Source organism: Carassius auratus, unplaced genomic scaffold, assembly GCF_003368295.1.
Source record: "Carassius auratus strain Wakin unplaced genomic scaffold, ASM336829v1 scaf_tig00007400, whole genome shotgun sequence".
Taxonomy (NCBI): domain Eukaryota; kingdom Metazoa; phylum Chordata; class Actinopteri; order Cypriniformes; family Cyprinidae; genus Carassius; species Carassius auratus.
In genome coordinates, this window is record NW_020523843.1 from 38,499 (window position 1) to 57,646 (window position 19,148).

General features: G+C 36.3%; 1 protein-coding gene across 1 annotated transcript; it reads right to left on the reverse strand.

Moving 5' to 3' along the window:
* Window positions 1-2,552: 2,552 nt before the first annotated feature.
* On the reverse strand, window positions 2,553-5,574 carry LOC113071477 (homeobox protein DBX1-A-like). The gene is made up of 4 exons (XM_026244830.1): window positions 5,076-5,574; window positions 4,887-4,988; window positions 3,399-3,601; window positions 2,553-3,202 (listed from the first exon to the last, which is right to left on the reverse strand). The coding sequence occupies exons 1-4, from the start codon at window positions 5,422-5,424 to the stop codon at window positions 2,930-2,932; spliced, it is 927 nt and encodes a 308-aa protein (XP_026100615.1). The 5' UTR covers window positions 5,425-5,574; the 3' UTR covers window positions 2,553-2,929.
* Window positions 5,575-19,148: the final 13,574 nt, after the last annotated feature.

Consider the following 19,148-nt stretch of genomic DNA (forward strand, 5'->3'; position numbering starts at 1 on the left):
TAATGTCAATGTGAATGCCCAACATAAAATGGTTAATAATTAAAAAGAAAAAGGTTTGCATCCATTTATTTTCAGTAATTTTCTTCTGTATTTTAATCTGTTTTCACTCCTTATTACCATCTGCAACAACTGTATCAGAACCAGTTAATCAACTCTAAACACCTGCAAATGTTTCCTGAGCCTTCAAAATGGTTTCTCAGTTTGGTTCACTTGGCTACACAATCATGGGGAAGACTGCTGATCTGACAGTTGTCCAGAAGACAATCATTAATACCCTTCACAAGGAGGCTAAGCCACAAACATTCATTGCCAAATAAGCTGTTCACAGAGTGCTGTATCTAAGCATATTAAAAGAAAGTTGAGTGGAAGGAAAAAGTTTGGAAGAAAAAGATGCACTACCAACCGAGAGAACCGCAGCCCTATGAGGATTGTCAAGCAAAATCGATCCAAGAGTTTGAGTGAACTTCACAAGGAATGCACTGAGGCTGGGGTCAAGGCATCAAGAGTCACCACACACAGACGTGTCAAGGAATTTGCTGAACCACAGATAACATCAGAGGTGTCTTACCTGGGCTAAGGAGAGGAAGAACTGGACTGTCGCCCAGTACTCCAAAGTCCTCTTTTCAGATGAGAACAAGTTTTGTATTTCATTTGGAAACCAAGGTCCTAGAGTCTGGAGGAAGGGTGGAGAAGCTCATAGCCCAAGTTGCTTGAAGTCCAGTGTTAAGTTTCCAAAGTCTGTGATGATATGGGGTGCAGTGTCATCTGCTGGTGATGGTCCATTGTGTTTTTTGGAAAACCAAAGTCACTGCACCGATTTACCATGACATTTTGGAGCACTTCATGCTTCCTTCTGCTGACCAGCTTTTTGAAGATGCTGATTTCATTTTCCAGCAGGATTTGGCAACTGCCCACACTGCCAAAAGCCCCAAAAGTTGATTAAATGACCATGGTGTTGGTGTGCTTGACTGGCCACCAAACTCACCAGACCTGAGAATCTATGGGGTATTGTCAAGAGGAAAATGAGAAACAAGAGACCTAACAATGAAGATGAGCTGAAGGCCACTGTCAAAGAAACCCGGGCTTCTCACCACCTCAGCAGTGCCACAAACTGATCACCTCCATGCCAAGCTGAATTGAGGCAGTAATTAAAGCAAAAGGACCCCCTACAAAGTATTGAGTGCATGTACAGTAAATAAACATACTTTCCAGAAGGCCAACAATTCACTAAAAAAAAAAAAAAAAAAATGTATTAGTCTTATGAAGTATTCTATTTTGTTGAATTGGTGGGTTTTTGTTAAATGTGAGTCAAAATCATCACAATTAAAAGAACCAAAGACTTAAACTACTTCAGTCTGTGAGCACTGAATTTATTTAATACACAAGTTTCACAATTTGAGTTGAATTAATGAAATGAACTTTTCACAACATTCTAATTTATTGAGATGAACCTGTATAGGGGAACAATAAGGTCAGTGGTTATCATTTGAATTCATTCATGTTTTGTTCTACAACATAAATTTGAAGAAACACAAGTTTATCCCACTATGCAACTGAGCCCACGTGCGTGCTGTGCCATGGTGTATGACGCGTTGATTTTGTTGAAGGGTTAACGAAACAGACTAACAAAAGATTAGACTCTACTAATGTTTCTTTAATGGAATGGCAGTTTTTCCAGTAGCAAGCTACATTTTGTAACAAGTATCAGTATAGATAAACTACTTAATTGCCGTCTTTATGTCACAGTTTTAATAAAGCAGCGCGAGCAGAAGCAATAAAAGTTAGCAATGTTCTATTCCTTTTAGTGAATCTGTTCGTTCGGAAGATTTGTTTAAATGAACTGATTGATCCTTTACAGAATTATTCAGATTAAAGCCTTAGTTCATAAATTTTTTATTTTCGTTTCAGTCATACTCTATTTTGGAAAAGAAATGATTTCATGCACTAAACTATAGTAGAGTTAGAGTACATCAGTGATTTAATGTATTCAGTATTTTTTATGCTGACATTTTAATTGATAAGTATTTATTTAAAACGTAATTATATAATTTATATATATATATATATACACACACACACACACACACACATATATATATATATATATATATATATATATATATATATATATATATATATACACACACACACACACACACACACACACATATATATATATATATATATATATATATATATATATATATATATACATATACATATGTGTGTGATTTGTTTATATATTTAGTAAAATGGTGTGAGAGGATTACAAATTAAAAAGAATTAAAAATAGAACTTCACCTGTTAGCACAATATCTTACCGAAGCAAATTATGTATATATTTTTTCACTACAAGACTGGGCTTATCAACAGAGATTTTACGATATTTAGAGGTTGCATTTCATAATTGAAACCTAAATAGTGTATTCAGCGGTGCCTGTTGCGCTTGTAAAGCTATTTTACATGTATTTGGTGCGTATTATTTTCGTGTTCTTTGTTTTCCTTTTGCAAATTATTAATAATTATTTTTAATCAACCACCCAAAACAAAGATTACATTTACAATTTATTGCAAACAATACAAAACATTTTCAACATACAATGTGGCACAAAGAGATACATTCGTATAAATTATACATACTTCTACAACTTTAATAAAGAATCTAAAACTCAAAATTCTTGTTATAAAATATCCATACAAAAATATTTGTATAAAATACTGTACAGATCTCCCCCCAAAAAAGCTGTGCGACACAGCAAAATCATTTTGCGAAGAATTTCCAAATAAGTAATCATAAAGTGATGTGGAAAAGATTTACTACAAACACTCATTCGAACGTAGTAGTGAAATTATACGCCAATAAAACCACAGAATGGTTTTGGCGTATACGTGTGCTTGAATACATATACAGCTGATTAGGTAAGGTTGCTTATGAAACTGTTATTTCATCCTCTGATTCAGAGAAGTCCGAGTGTTTGAATGAAAGGCTGGAATCAGTGCTGTTTGAAAGTTGACAGAACTGTGACGCAGCGCACGCGTCATCTTCCTCATCCTCAGAAGACTTTTTCCCCACGTCGCTGAGATCAGGGTGAGGATTTGTTTTGGTCGGCAGGGTTTGTTCTCGGCATCCTCCTGCAGACAGCAGCTCCCTCTCCTTGGAGTTTCTCCATTTCATTCGCCGGTTCTGGAACCAGATTTTGACCTGTTTGAAGAGATTCTGTCGTTAATAACTAAAGCCAGCAGAGAAGCTGAAATAGACACTGTATAAAATGTGCCTATAATTTATTTAATATATTTAAATGTAAGTTTAAATGTAAAAATTGTGAATTAGCTATATCATATGCCTATTTTTGTTTAAATTAGTCTATTTAATAATATTTTTCCAGTCTTATATTCACCTGTGAATCTTTTAGTCCGAGTTTTCCTGCGAGTTTTTTCCTATCTGGCTTGCTGATGTATTTTTGCTTTTGGAACATTTTCTCCAGAGCTTTGCGCTGCACATCAGAAAACACTGCCCGGCGGAGCATCCCTCTTCTGGGCTTCCCTCTCGCAGCAAGAGGCCAGGAAAAAGTTCCAGGAATGGGCACAACCGATGAAGGAGCTGTTACAAGAGACAAGTGCATAAAGTAAATAACGCATTCATGCACACATTCATGGGTACCACAACGCTTTCAATGAGTTTTATTTTGTTTATCCCAGGAGGCTAAAAGTTAACGTTGCGTTACTAAGGGCAATTGGGTGTTGCGTTTCCCAGGGACAGTCTAGAGTGCTGAATGATCAGGGAGAAAGAAACCTTTTCTTCATTATAATCATTATTTTGAATTTATTCTCTTGGAATGTTTTGAGTGAAATGGCACGAGGTGACTAATTAGCACATGGGCCGGATCCACGCTGCATTGGTATGGTAAAAAGGCAGAGTATCCTTTTCTACGAGCCTCCCGGTGAAGGACAGAGGAGTTAATATACCGTGAACGGTAATTGTGTAGTAATGAACTGGCTGAGAAAAGACTCCGGACAGACGGCTAAGGCCATATATTATTGCCACAAAAGAGAGATTTACACTTTCAAACTGAACGTAACTGCATGCCAGAATACTGATGACCGGGGACCCCGTTTTCTGCCCTCAAATAATTTTCATTAAATGAACACGAAAAGCAGTTGATGGCGCTCAAGTTATTTTGTTAAGGTATTCAGCGCGCGCAGTGAAAAGAATCGTGCTCAATTATCATTTGGCATCGATAAAATAACATGCAATAGACATTTGATGCATGCAAAGAGCATTTTAAGCTCGTATTTTAAAAAGCCTGCTATGTCGAGCACGTCCAAACCGAAGTGTGTCTCGCGCGCAGTGAGCTGAAGTTAATGTTTGGCAACTGCAACTAGCCTACGTTTTCAATGCTTTTTGTCGGCGATTTTTCTGATTTCCCGCTCTTCCATTCTAAACGCACAGCTTTCGATATTGTTCTTTTGAAACTTTTTCCGCAAACACCAATCACACTCTATGCGGTCTTGTGAGAATATTGAAACCGCTCAATGGCTCCTAATGGGCAAATTAGTCCATGACTGGTAAACGCCCCTCTGTCGCTGGTTAAAAGTCTATCTTTGGCAGGGTTTGTGGGCGGTTTGCCCCGGAGGGAGCTGACCAAATTGGTCATGGTGCTAACGGTATTGTTGGCTGTCAGCAGGCCGAAATGCCCCCTCACTGTGGGAAAGACCTGCGCCAAAAGCGCGTGTAGTTTGAGGACTTAAAGAGGAGAAAAACCTCACGTTGGCAGTCGATTAATCTAAATTCTAATTATTTTGCCTCTTTCTCTCTCTACCCGCAGCGTTAATTGAATTCAAACCACTTAAGTTAATTATACAAGCATTTAAATCTGAATACGCACCAGGGAAGTATGAGGAACGGACGAAAGGGCAGAATGAACCATCAAAAAAAGGCACCGAGAATCCTTTGGGAAGCATGCCGTAAACGGACGGTGGGGATGTGGCTAAAACAGAGAAGCGAACAGAAGTTAGTTTGCTGTATTAACTTTGTCATTATTATTTGAAGGATTAGGTTCATTTAAAGCGCTCACCTTTCTTTGGTGACGGTGCCAAGATGGCATTCACCCCAAACTTGAGGTAGGTTGGATCCTTGCTAGACACTGGCGTTTTTGGGGAGCAAGATCCATGTTTCTCAGTGATGCTGGGGCTGACTCTGTCCAATAGCCTGTTGTGATCCGGGATAGAAAGAGGTGTTGAAGTAGGAGGAGAGGCGCATGGAGAGTGCGCGTCCTGGTTCAGGTAACCCCTGGGTCTGTTAATGCGCAGGAGGTCCTCCACCAGAAAGCTCGGGTGAGCCGAGAAAGGTGAATGCAACGATGCTGCAGGATGCATAAATGCTGGATAAATTGCAGGTGGTGCAATAACACTGGGGATCATCATTGTCCCGGCTATTTTGATGCGAAAACACGGCTACTCCTGTTAGGATTAGAAAAGTCTCTTCTGCCAAGCTCTGAACTGAACGAGAGGTGATTTGCTTCTGGACGTCTCCGTTTGGGAAGGGGTCCTTTATATCTAGGCCCCTGTAAAGGTCCTTTGAGGACCGACAGCCACAACAATGAGACTCAATAAAGTCCTCCGCTTGAGTCCCATTGAATGATTCCTCGGAGGTGCCTGATTGGCCCGACAGAGCAATTTATGATTGGATTAGACTTCATAAGATTTGAATGACCGGAGCATGCCGCTTAACAAAGAAAAAGTGGTCATAAATTTTGCATTATATCGACAAATATTTACTTAATTATTTATTTACAGAACAAACCGAGATGATATAGCCAATTTACTCGTGTCGTAAATATATAGGCTAGGCTACTCTTTTGCAAATGTATTTTTAATTTACGACACACAATATGAATACAGAGTAATTATCAAAATGTTTTATTTTTTTTTTAATGGGAGCATTGTTGTCGCATTCATATCAGTGACTAAATAAATATATAATTCATTTTTTACAGATAGAATTGCTAGAGTCTGAAACGTGCTAGTGGATACTTTATACTTAAATATGTAAAATGTAAAATAAAATTGGCACATGCTCTTTAGGCTATGCGTAAAGCCTGTGTGCTATATGCACAGTTCTTATCCTGTATTATGCCTTTCCTTTGGCTCTCAAGAACCTCCCGATTAAACCCCCATTTAATAATCATTTATGCTGTATGCTGTATACTTCTACTGAAATCCAATCTGGGCTCTGTCACGGAGTACAGCTTTAAATGGATTTGTGGTTGAATCGCCATGACAGATGTGTTAGATATATCCCCCGTGTTTGAAACCGGGCAAGTCTTCATTCACGTTTGCTGGGGCCTCACTTTACACACGCTCGCGAGAAGTGTGCAGCCCCGTTTGAACCGTGAACTGTCACCCTCAGCTGCTCGCGCCTCGCTTTCTTTTACCCTCACAAAGATCTCGGACACAAAAACACACCGATCTCTGTTTCTATAGACGACTAGGCTTATTCTGCCAGTTTAACCGCTTGAATAAAAGTGCATATGTGATTTGAAACGCATGCGTAAGAGGTGCGTTTAAATTCGTATTTAACTGATGTGCGGGACAGGACACACGCAAGTTCTTCTCGTGGAAGGATGAGTCAAAGCTTCGTATTTTAGGATTGCTCCAGTCGGTTAATTAAGACAAAAATATTATAATAAAAAAAGAAATAACATCATTTCGATTATCTTATTTTTTTTACCACGTGTTTCAAAAGTCTTGAAAGTTTCATGTGTTATGGAGATGTCACTCCTCCAAGCATTAACTATTTTTAAAGCACCCATAGTACTCCTTGCCTCTCATAGATATTATTTTAAATGTAGATTGTATTTATTACAACTCTCACCTTTTATTCTTCATCGTAATTTTTTTTTCTTTTTAAACTTTAACAGTTCACATGTAAATATAACAGTAAGGACAATATCAGATGGACTAAATAAGCTAAATGGGTATAAAAAAATAAAGCTTCTCTATATCTTACATTAATAATGTTTAGCATGCTCAGTTTAACTATATAAGACTTTTATTAAAAGAATCCAAATTGCCTCCAAGATCTTATTTATCTCTTAAAGTTTTATTTTCCATTTACATTTTTTTTTGTGGCTGTATCCTTTTACCATTAGGATAATTTAAAAAAATCTTGTTATCCTTATCTGTCAGGATGTCCCACATTTGTCAGTTATACATACAGTATATATATATTAGTATTTAATTTAAGCTAATTATAATTACTAGACCATCTCTATCCCTAGGACTTTTAGCATTTTAAGATGTTTATACAGACATTATTTTCTCTCCTTATAAAATAATTAGGGTAAAAAGGGTTTATTTGATATTTAGCAAACTTGTCTGGACCAGCTTTTTTATTTAATTTTTTTCTAGAAACACACACACACACACACACACACACACACACACACACACACACACACACACACAAGTACATTGTGTAAATGAAACTGAAGCAAAAGTGATGAAGCAAATTACCAAAACAAAGCCTTTTTCCATTATGTTTAATTTTTTTTTTTACATAACTCCATATTTCTTTGCTCAGGAAAATCCTTCTATTGTCGTGGACTAGCAGATGGTTAGCTGGAAACATGGCTTAGTCTCGATGACCGAAGCTAATTTCTAATAGCTGTGGAAGCTATTCCTTTTTGCAAAGGCTAAAAACAGCTGGTGGGATTTGATTAAACCCATTAAATGCACATTTCCAAGACATTATGCCCCTCCGGAACACCTTAAGTGCAGACAGTGGAGAGGGGAGCAGCTACGGTGCCGTCTAGATTCTTTACACAGTTCCCTTATTTCACAACAATATACTAAACAGATTAACTTGTGCATTATCTGGTGTCAATATTGCCTAAAGTTAAGAGAAGAGCTGAGTAAATATATTACACATGCATGAAGGGTTCTTTTGGGATAGTTTACTGGGTGTCGTGTCTGGCAGGTAGTTAAGTGTTTATTACTTTTTTATTAGATTGGCTTAGACAAACAAGAAGTCTTAAATTTTTGTGCTTCGTAAGTGCATTGATTCTTTATATTGTTTAAATCTAACAGGACAAATAAATTGAAATTAAATTCTAAAGTTACATTCCATACAAGCTTCATATATTGTGTATAATCAGATGATATAGCAGGCCGTTTCTACCAAAGCATGATTTTTTTTCCCCCTTATTTTTCTAAGCGTTCAGGGGATTTGCATTGCCAAAAAATATATAGAACCGCTGACAAGCATTAAATTGATATTAACTCGCCATTTAACATAACCCTACAAAACCCGCACATCTATTGAACAAAGCCTTTAGTACGCCTGGTCTCGGTCCACCTGTTCTTTGATATGTCAGGCAGCCAACCCGCGTTTGGTCACAGCAGGGATTAAGGTTTTTCTTTGGCCTCGGTCTTGAACCCTCCATTGGTTGTGACCGTTGAACGTGTCTGCAGGTTTGGACGAAGAAAGGACTGGGATGGCAGAGACAATTTTTCTGAGATTACTAAATTCAGATGTCCCTCCTGTTTGGCTGGCTGCATAACAGGTGCTGTTATAATCCTCTTTACTTGGAGGTATTGTTCCCCAGTCTCAAAATCAGGAACAAGCCAGGCTATTCACTGTTCTACAGGCCAGTTTTTAAAATTTCACTGAGAGCTTAGGCCTTGTCTGAAACAGATCTTTTGTGCATAACTTCTGTCCATGACTGAATGCAAATTGAATTGCTCTGTCATGACAAAATGTTCCTGATAGAGTTTGACTTTGATTTTTTTTTTTTACATCATGTAACTTAACTTAATTGTTTATCAACCCAGAAAGCATAGAAACATGTTAAGTCACTACAGTGCCTTTTTTTGTACTGAAAAACGTCTCATCACGAGCACTGTAAAAATAATTTTTCAAAGTTTGAAATAAAACAAAAATTATTTACATTTTCTTCCTCAAATTCTTTTTACATTTAATTTAATGTGCTACTTGCTGTTTCTTTGTATCAGTTATAAAATTATACCAGGAATTTCTAAATGAAAACTCAGAGTTTCTTTTCAGTGCATAAGAGTCTGATGTGCTCCAATATAAACTTTTTGAATGATATATCAACATTGCCTCATAACAGTTGCTTTATTTAATGTTTGTGGTGTCTGCTGAGGCACAAATGATGATTGCGTCCCAGTAGAATAACTGGAGAATTAATGATTGAACAGAGCGGGATTTAAAAGACAACATCTGCCAAATACATTTCAATCTCAAACAGTTTCCAGTTTTAATTTATGAACTGTGTCCAAGTAGGTGGTAATGTTAGTGTGGATGTGTCTGTACGGATGAGGCCCAGGAGAAATGGAAAGTCACTTAAGAGAAGGACAGAGGGACTCCAGCGCCTGTTGCCTGGTCTGCGGTCTGGTCTGACACATTTAATCGGATTTTGAGTGAGTGTGGGTACTTATGTCAGTCTGTGTTTTGTCAGAGCCGCAGAGTGCTGGCTGGTCACAGTGCCCTAATCTCCCCTGCTTTACCTTCCAGAGGGAAAAAAACCCCCAGAAAGCCTCATTTAATTCAAATATAATTCTCACTGAGGTGCTCTGAGGCATTAGCATAACAGCAGGAAAGCATTGCCTTTTCAGTGCTTTTTGTGAATGTGTGCTTGACCATCCTTTCTAGTAATGCCAGGTGAATGTAAGTTTTACTTACTTAATAGTATAGAATTTTGCATGTACTGAGGAAAAAGTTAGTGGTTGTTAGGGTGTTGCTAGGGTGATCTGGGTGGTTGCTAAGTTGTTGCTTATTGACCCAAATCAAAAAGCCCACCTCTTAAAGACATTTTCATTTTAGGGTGGAGTATCCCTTTAAGTCATATATATCTATCCTTGTCAGCTGAAACATGCAAGTATTTATCTAGATTTTAATTGTGGCTTTGTGTAGTGAAAGCCGCTCTATCTGAAAGCAGGTGATGGTGATTTACTACTAATCATGTGACCGGCTTTACTGACGAGATGCACATGACAATCAGGCCTTTCTGCCTGTATCCATCCATCCATCCATCCATCCATATGTCTGTCTGCTGTCTCTCCGTCCGTTTGTTTGAATTCACTGAAAAATATTTGGTGTAGGATTTGCATCTTTTCACTCAGAAATATCTTGCAAATTTCACAAATAAGTTCAAAGAATCAGCAAGTAACATTTTTACATACAGTTTTTCTCAGTCACTGGTGCATTTCTCAAATCAGAAATTAAATTCTCAAAAGTACTTGTACAACCTCCACATCATCTAGTTATTTATACACATCATAAATCCAGTTTCTCATTCTTTTGAAGATGTTGTGATTGCTAGTTGTCATAAATGGCATTTTTTTTTTGCACATTATTATTAGACTTTTTGTAAATTTGGCATGAATTGTGCAAGTGAATCTTGACCAATGAAGAGAATGCTGATCAACCAATGATAAACCATTTCTCTGAAATAGCTCAAAGGTTCATCTCACGAATCTTCAGTTTTAAAGCATGGATGTATTTTTATTTTCATCATTGATTTTTTTTTTTTTTTTTTTTTTGGTCAGACTACCAGTAAAAGTGTAAGTGGGAATTCTATCCAGTCTCTTTCAATCAATATCCCACATACAGTAATGTTTAAATGTGTACTTTTGAAATGGATATATGGCATACATAAGCATATGTCATACTGTTCAATACAGTAACTGTCATCCAAAATGTTGCTATAGTTTACATCATAACATCCCTCCAGATTACACTGTTACATTGACAACATGACTAAGCCATTTGACAGTCTTATCCGTAAACTATGACACAAGGACTTGTCATTCTGATGGCACTGACATGTTCATTGAGAGATAAACTAAGGATTTGAGCAAGAGACAGGCTTTTTCAGGTAATTCATGGTGTTTTTCTATTTGTACGAGTTGTTTTGAGACATTTTTGCACTTATTATTTTGCAAATGTCAAGGATTATTCGAAAAATGTAAAGCAACTGAGAAAAACTGTAAACATGAACATTTGAAGTAGAAGGATTGATATAACATTTTCATGTTAAGTGTACTCCAATAATCCATCAGTAAATTTGGAAAACAGCATTATTTACAAGTAGCAAGCTTCAGATCTTCTTTTCTTATACGCCATCAATTTTAATCTAACCTGAACCACAAAAGAAGAAAAGGGCAACACACAAAATCTTCAAAAATTTTTTTTTCAAATGATCAATATCTATTTTTTGAATGGAAGATGATATGAACTTTTGAACCAGGATATGGACAATTTCAGGTTAAAAGCTATGAGCCGTAATGAACCCTGCGGTCACTGCACAGCATTAGATTAATGGACGGCTACTTTAGTCAGGGAAACGGTACTAATGAGCTCTGACTGACTTTGCACTCGGGCACAGCAGTGGGCAGCCCCCTGATGGCAGGACCCCAGTGTGGCCAAAGCTCTGCCTGCTTTAGAGCACAACAGTCATTCATGTTCATGAAACTGGTCATGTGCACTGACACAAGTTTATATACTGACTGGTCTTGTTACGCATCGCTTTAGTCATTGGCCTCACTGATTCAAGGGTTACAAGATGTCACTGATAATTACCTCAGAATGATAGGCCTAATATGTTTCAAGTGTTAAAAAAGGATACATTTTTTCTTTTTGTTGATCTTTAGTTTTTAAGTCAATTTCCACCACACAATAAAAAAAAAAGATTATTATGACTTATATCACAATTCAGACTTTAAAAACAAAGAGAGAGATAATCTCTGAATATTATATTTTAGGTTGTGCACATTGTGTGTGATGTTTCTTACATATACTGTTTATGTTACTCCACGTGACCTTGTGAACGATCCTTAAGGGACAAATAAGTTAAGTTTGCAATTATTTTTTTTGTTTTTTTGTTTTGTGTGTGCATTTTTTTCTGCCACAAAATAATAATAATAATAATAATAATAATAATAATAATAATAATAATAATAATAATAATAAAGTATTTATTTGTGAGTATTAATATAAAGTATTAATATGTATTATTATTATTATTATTATTATTATTATTATTATTATTTTAAAGTTATCTTTTACATATTTTGTACTAGGAATCTTTTATATATTGTAGTTATTTACTTTATTGTGACCCACTTCATAAATATTTTAATTGCTTTCCTTTTTTTTTTTACATATCTGCTCTCATTATCAGTCCCAGTTTGCTTTTGTCAGGGCTGTTTTAATTCACTTTATCCCAATAGGTAAAATGTTTTAAAAATCTGTAGTTTCAAAAGGTCAATGTTGTTTTTTCCCCCGCAAATCAACATTTGTCCTAATCCTGGACCTCGGCTCACCCCAAATACTTTCCCATTGGCATCTCTAAACACACAGGGAAAGGAGATTTCATGGAGCTTGAAATGCACAGAAGTTTGGAAGCGATCCTGATCTGAGACAGGCAAGCAGACTTTTGTGTCACATTTCAGTCTTTGAGGAAAACTTAGTTAACTTTATGAGCTGTATCCAGTGTTCACATCACACAACATCACGCTGTAATCACCTGTCAGGAACATGACATTGTTTACCGAAGTCAATCAAACAATGTTACTTTATGTTAAACTATATGACTTCTGCCAAAATAACCAGAACAATCTGCATTTCCTTCAGAAAGTGTAAAAAAGTATAGTTCAAATGATAATTATGGAATAAACATAAAACAATATAAATAAAAATAAATGCATAATAAATTATAAATAATGAACAGAAAAGAACAAATTTTCATTTACAACTAGAGTTTACCAGCTCAACACTGTTAGTTCGTTTTTTTTTTTCTTCTAATTTTATTGTGCCATTTTATTTATTTCTTTAGAAAAATAATAGAACATCCGTTCTCCACATGCTACAGGATAGTCCATCAAAAAATAAAATAAATCTGTCATCATCTGTCAGATTTTATTTCAGGGTGAGCTACCATTAAAGGTGTGATTTATGTGCTAAGTCTTCAACCTTAATTTGATTTTCTCATATTTCTAGAAGCAGATTCTTTCAGCGGAGTGTCTGTCTCCCTGTTCTTTGTCACTCGGCCTCATTGAACAGATTTTTATGGGCTGTGTGTGTGTGTGTGTGTGTGTGGCATGGGGGGATTGTGGGGTTGTATCAAAGTATCCAAACACTTCCCTGCTTTTGCATAAGAATGTGAGCCTGGTGCCTCCGATTTCCCTGAAGATGCCCGTGGCACTGACATCTCTAATCCCTGAAATATTGTCCGGCTTGCCTGAATGGCAGAGCATCAGAGCGCAAGTGTAATTATTCTCTAATACGTCAGAGGCTATTGGATGTTCTCACACATTTACTGAGAGGATCGACAGCCTCTCTGTAGAGATGAATGGTGCTACACAAGAACAACCTGCTACACTCGCACGCTACACACTTAGCCTTTGTAAACTTTGTAAACTTGCACGTCGAGCACTTTCAAGTTGCTGTTCTGATACCAAGAAAGCATCTTGAAAATGATTTTACTTAACACAGACTTGGATAAATATGCTTCAAAGCACAAGAAGTGAACAACTGCTTGATTTTATTTAGACTGTCCTTTCAGCGAGAAGTTTTGAAAGCTTTATCTCCCAGAGGATTTTTTTTTAAAGTTAACAGAATTTTGTTATTCAAAAAATATAAAATATTTTAGAATAATTAATGCACCTAAAAAAAAAAAATATATATATATATATATATATATATATATATATATATATATATATATATATATACTACATGCATGAAATAGCTGAAGAAACACCCTTATATACCATGAAAAGATCTGAGTATAAATTGTTTATTGCTATAATTTACAATTCCAGAAAGAACGAAAACTAAATATTTAATCATGAAATGATCAACAAAAATCATATAAATGATAAGTTCTATAATTTGTGCTCCATTATATTTATACAGAACTAAACAAGTACTTAATATTCCCCATAACAACAGTTAACAAATCAACCCTAAAAAAATGCAACGCTGAGCTATTTTTGTCCATTAGTAATAGTAGCAAGATTGTGTGGTTATCTTATATAAATTGGAGGGGTTTTCAGGGCAGTTTTTTTCCAACAATCCTTCTTCAAGAAGCACTCTCTTTTTTCCCTGGTCTCTGAACCCAATAATAAACCCAACACCGCACAAAGAGCCTCAGTTCATTACACTGACATAGAGCCCTGAGGAGTCTACAGCTGACTCCGGCCATTCTTCCACACAGAGTGGAAACTAATGACAGTGAGCCTGTCCTGATTAGACAAAGAAGGCGACTTTAAAATTGGCTTCTGTCCCATTATAAAGCTCACCGTCATTGTATCTAATGGAATCCCTCCAATGACACCAGGAGTGTGAGTATAGAGGCTTTCCAACATGCAAGTCAATGGTGACCCTCATCAGACTGAGGTTGTTGATTGGAATTGTTCAGGGGTTAATCTGCAGGAGAGGAGCATGCTGGGAAAGTGAGGTTTCTAATTAAGGCCCGTCATTACCTCTATGAACACTTTCACAGGCTTTATTGCGGCACAAGTGTGCTGAAGTGGATTTAAAGTTGGGTAATTTACGTTTTATTGAACACAGACACTGCAAACGTTCTTCTTGGCTCTTCTTCTAATTAAAAATTCCAAGAACTTACATGTGAGCGCATTTGCAACACTAGGCTGATAACATTTGCATCTTCTTGAAACGAGATAACTTATGAAAACCTTGTTTACCTGATATTTGAAATGTTCTTTTTATTCCTGGTGTCACAAAAAAATCAGTTTGTGACAGTTTTTTTATAACATTATATTGAGGTGCATATTTATTTATTTTTATTTAAAAATGAAAACAACCATGTATAGTTGACATTTGAGGTTTAATGCTATGGAAAAGCAATAAAAGTTTTTCAGTGTTATTAGTTTATTTTCATATAAAAATTTGGCATGCAGGTATAAAGTTATTTAAAACATCATTCAACATAAATTGTGATAATCGTCATCAATATTCGCAATTACAATTTCAAGGGAACAATGGACAATTATGACTTTTGTCATAATCTCGCAGCCCTAACTTTGGTTACAATTATTCATGAGATCATACAATTGCATTACAAGGCATTACAAGGCATAATTAATGCATCAATGCATTAAAACAACTTTAATAATGCATTATATATATCGGCTAAGTAAGTCAACTGTAACCAACACTAATCCATATACATAATGATTTCAACACCCAGTTGGTTTCAGAAAGTCCTTTTGAACTTTGAATTATTCATTACTTTATTTTTTTACCTTTACAGAAATATCTCCCACAATTTGTGTGCATGTCTGATTGCGATTGCATAAGTCAGATATAATCCACAGAAGAACAAGGGGTCTCTGGGACATATTTGGCTCAGTGGTGCAGGTTGGGGGATTGGATTAGGGTGAGAGTGGCTGGGAGGCGGGCCGTCAGGAGTAAGTCTATTCAACAGTGTCTGAGGACTGCTATTGTGGACTTGAGAGTGAGTGTCAATAAGGGGGCAATCAAGCATGGGGGCAAGGGTTTTTTCAGAGGAGCCATCCCTATTCTCCTCTACCTGCGACAGGCCCTGATGTGCCTTCCTCAAGCCTTGAGGAGGACAAAGAGAGAGAATAACAATCCTGCTATGTGCCGCTCATCTTAAAGGATGTCCGTGGAGAATGTGACCTCCCTCACATTTATACAATAAACATATATGCTCATTACAAAATAAGCTGTTGCTCACGTGCAGCACAACAGTTTATTCTCTCTTTCCTACTGTTTTAGTTCATTTTAAATACAATAGTCTAGATTTGTGTTTTTTTCTGACGAAAATATGAGTGGCACTTGCTATGCATGACTATGCATACATTTTTTTCTATTCATGAGAATCCTGAAAAACATGTATGATGGTTTCCACAAAAATATGAATCAGCACAATTGTTTTTAACGGTGATAATAATTATGATTCTTTAGCAGTAAATCAGCATATTAGAATGATTTCTGAAGGATGATGTGAAACTGAAGACTGACGAGTAATTCAGCTTTGCATCACTGGAGTAAATACATTTTTTAGAAAAATATATTAACATAGTAAACATTAGTTTTAAATTGTATTACTAATTTATTATGCTACTGTTTTCCTGTATTTTTGATCAAATAAATGCAGCCTTGGAGAACATAAGAGATTTCTTTTAAAAACATAAAAATATCTTACCGTCCCCAAACTTTTGAACGGTAGTATATGTCCTCTTTCAAAACTTGATTGATTGCTGAGCAGATAACAGCTCCTCAACAAGTTGCATGATTTAAGTTAAAATTCATGTCTGTTACACGAATGGTACAAGTTTCAAACAAATCTCAGATTCTATAATAAACAAGTATAAACAAGTTTGACAAACTGCTTTTATACCTATTGTCTGATTTTTTGCATGTTAAATTACTCATTTGCACAGTTTTCACTGTTAATGCTGGTAAGTTTTGAGTATGATATAATATCTGAATGATATTGTTTCATAAATATGAGCTCTCCAAAAAAAGAGTGTGCATCTATTTCTTGATTATGTTTTCATACATGTGTGCAAACACGAGGCATTCCATGAAATTCATCTTTGATAAATGTGCAATTATTTAGAGGACAGCGTGAGAGAAAGTTTTTTACACCTGTGCATATGGCTTGATTCCTCTTAGTTGTGTTACATCTGGTGTTGAGACGGAACCAGTTTAACTGTGTCAAAGCAAGCGAATCATAACACACACACACACACACACACACACACACACACACACACACACACACACAAGCATTTCTCTTTGCCCCATTACTCTCAAGCCAGCGTGACCAATCCTGCTTTGTCACCAGTGGTCAGGTCATTCAGTGCCAGGCTGTATTTCTCTTTCCCTCTCTTTCTCTTTTTTCCACACACTCACTCGCTCAGCTGTCGCATGAGAGGAACGTAAAGGGGGGAAAGACGTAGCTTCTCTCCCTTTGAGTCGGGTCACCAAAAAGAGTCACTGAGACAAGAGCGAAAGAAAGAAATGTGCGATTTAAAAGAGATTTAGAATTTAAAAGAAACTGTTGAAAAGTGTGTGTGTGTGTGTGTGTGTGTGTGTGTGTGTGTGTGTGTGTGTGTGTGAGGGGAGGGGGCCTCATTTATATCGCCTCAAGAAGCAGATAGTTATAATCTTATCAAATATTTATAATCTCAAATTCATGGTTTGCGATCTGAAGATCTCAGAGTTCACAGTTCTGCTTCGTTGAACAAAACTTATTTATATGGATTTATGTGCACCCCCCCCCCAACTGATATATAGATTTAATCATGCCAGAAGAATTAAGTAGATTGTAAAATGTAAAAAATTTAAATATTTACTTGAATGAATGATTGATCTCACTAAACTGTTTTCTCAAAAACAACCTAAAATGTATTGTGACAAAAGCTGTCAAAATTTGCATTTAATATGACTGAATCAATCTGAATCCATTGCATTGAACACAATTATTTTTAAGAGCCAGATCAGATAGAAACCTCTCTCAGCTCTCAGTATCTACAGTCTAGTCTCCTTATCTCTTCTCCATATGTCGTGTCCCCTGTTATTGGGACGAATGGACATCTTGCCACCAAGCTGGTTCTTAATTCTCCATGTCAAATACAATGGCAGCAATTATATGCTAATCAGCGCTGGCCTGCCGTAGCCCTCTCGCTGCAATGTGCCCCTCTGTGTGTCTGAGCTGGTACCCTTAGTCATGGCCTATTACAGCAGCATTACCACGGTCACGCTTTAAATCAGGCTTTCTCCACGCAGACGCTAGCGCTTTCAGCCTCTGTGTTCAAAATCATATTAATGATAATGATATGTAGTAATGATAGGTAATAGTCATTATTAGGACGATAGTGAATGTAATTGTATGTAATGAATATGATTTTTACAAAAACTGTTTTGGCTTTTTTGTCATCCTGTATCTGTTTTTTCATGTATTGTTGCATGCACACAGATTGATAGCTTAGCACGTGTAAATAAAATGATGTGCATTGATGTTTCACATTTAGTTTCATACCATGAGTTTTCAATTCTAAAATATTCCATATTTTTGTAAAAATTAGTGTTGAATGGCTTTTAAGTTTTTAATATCCTTGTATTTGAAATGTGTTTAATCAAGCTCACATGACTGTGTTTTGGGATGTTAGGTAAATGCATATTTTTATTCTTTATCTAAATGGGCATCAATAGCACATTGTCACTGGGACACATATACTGTAAACTTTGTAGTAGTAGACTATTAAAATACTGAGGATTTAATTCAATTAGAGGAAAACCGATATACAATTGCAATAGAATTCAATTAATTACTTAATATGTTATTTAAAATAATGGACATTGATGTTTGAAATAACAATTCAATAGTGTATATTTATTTTATATTTCATGTACATAAAGGTTATTATATTTAACTAAACTAAAACTAAAAAAAAAAAAAAAAAAAAAAAAAAAAAACGAATTAAATGTCAGCTTCATACATGCACATACAATGCTTTTTTTCAGCTAATTGCCAAGGCAACATTTTTCATTTTCATTTTAGAAATAGAAAGACTGAAATAGTATTTTCTTTTTAAATTTACTCCAGTAATCTTTGTTTTATTCATTTAAAAAAATGTATTTTACAGTGTAGTAGTAGACCAACAAGTGACTGAATAGTATAATGCCTTTGAGGTCACATTTGGTTACCATGTGTCCATGATAATATAAATCCTTCCCAGAAAGAGCCCCATTTTTAGGCCAGCACGAGGGTTTTGCTGAAAACTGTCCGTTCTATCCGTTCTATCATTCTTTCTAATTTTGATGGTAATAAGGGGAGAAAATTGCTGTTCTCACAAAATGCAGGGAAACCAAAAGTTTGCCGATTAGCATGTGTGCTGCGTGCTTGCATCTTCTTCGCTCTCTTCAGTCATCGAAACAGCGCAGGCTGGCCCCGCTTTTAGCCCGACACACACCCACAAGCGTTTCAAATGCACAAAGCAGAGCCCGAGCTGAATGGCCACTTTGACAAATGAATTGTTTTAAAATGAAGCTCCCTGTCTGTCTGTTGACTGCACCTACGCCCCGATCTCCCCAGCACCCCCTGCAAAAAAACTTTAACACACCCCCA

Excerpts from the sequence above, each read along its gene's own strand:
- LOC113071477 (XM_026244830.1), bottom strand. The coding sequence starts at position 5,424 with ATGATGATCCCCAGTGTTATTGCACCACCTGCAATTTATCCAGCATTT. Across the intron at positions 4,989-5,075 it reads GGCACCGTCACCAAAGAAAG|CCACATCCCCACCGTCCGTT; the intron begins GTGAGCGCTTTA and ends TCTCTGTTTTAG. Across the intron at positions 3,203-3,398 it reads TCGGACTAAAAGATTCACAG|GTCAAAATCTGGTTCCAGAA; the intron begins GTGAATATAAGA and ends CTCTTCAAACAG.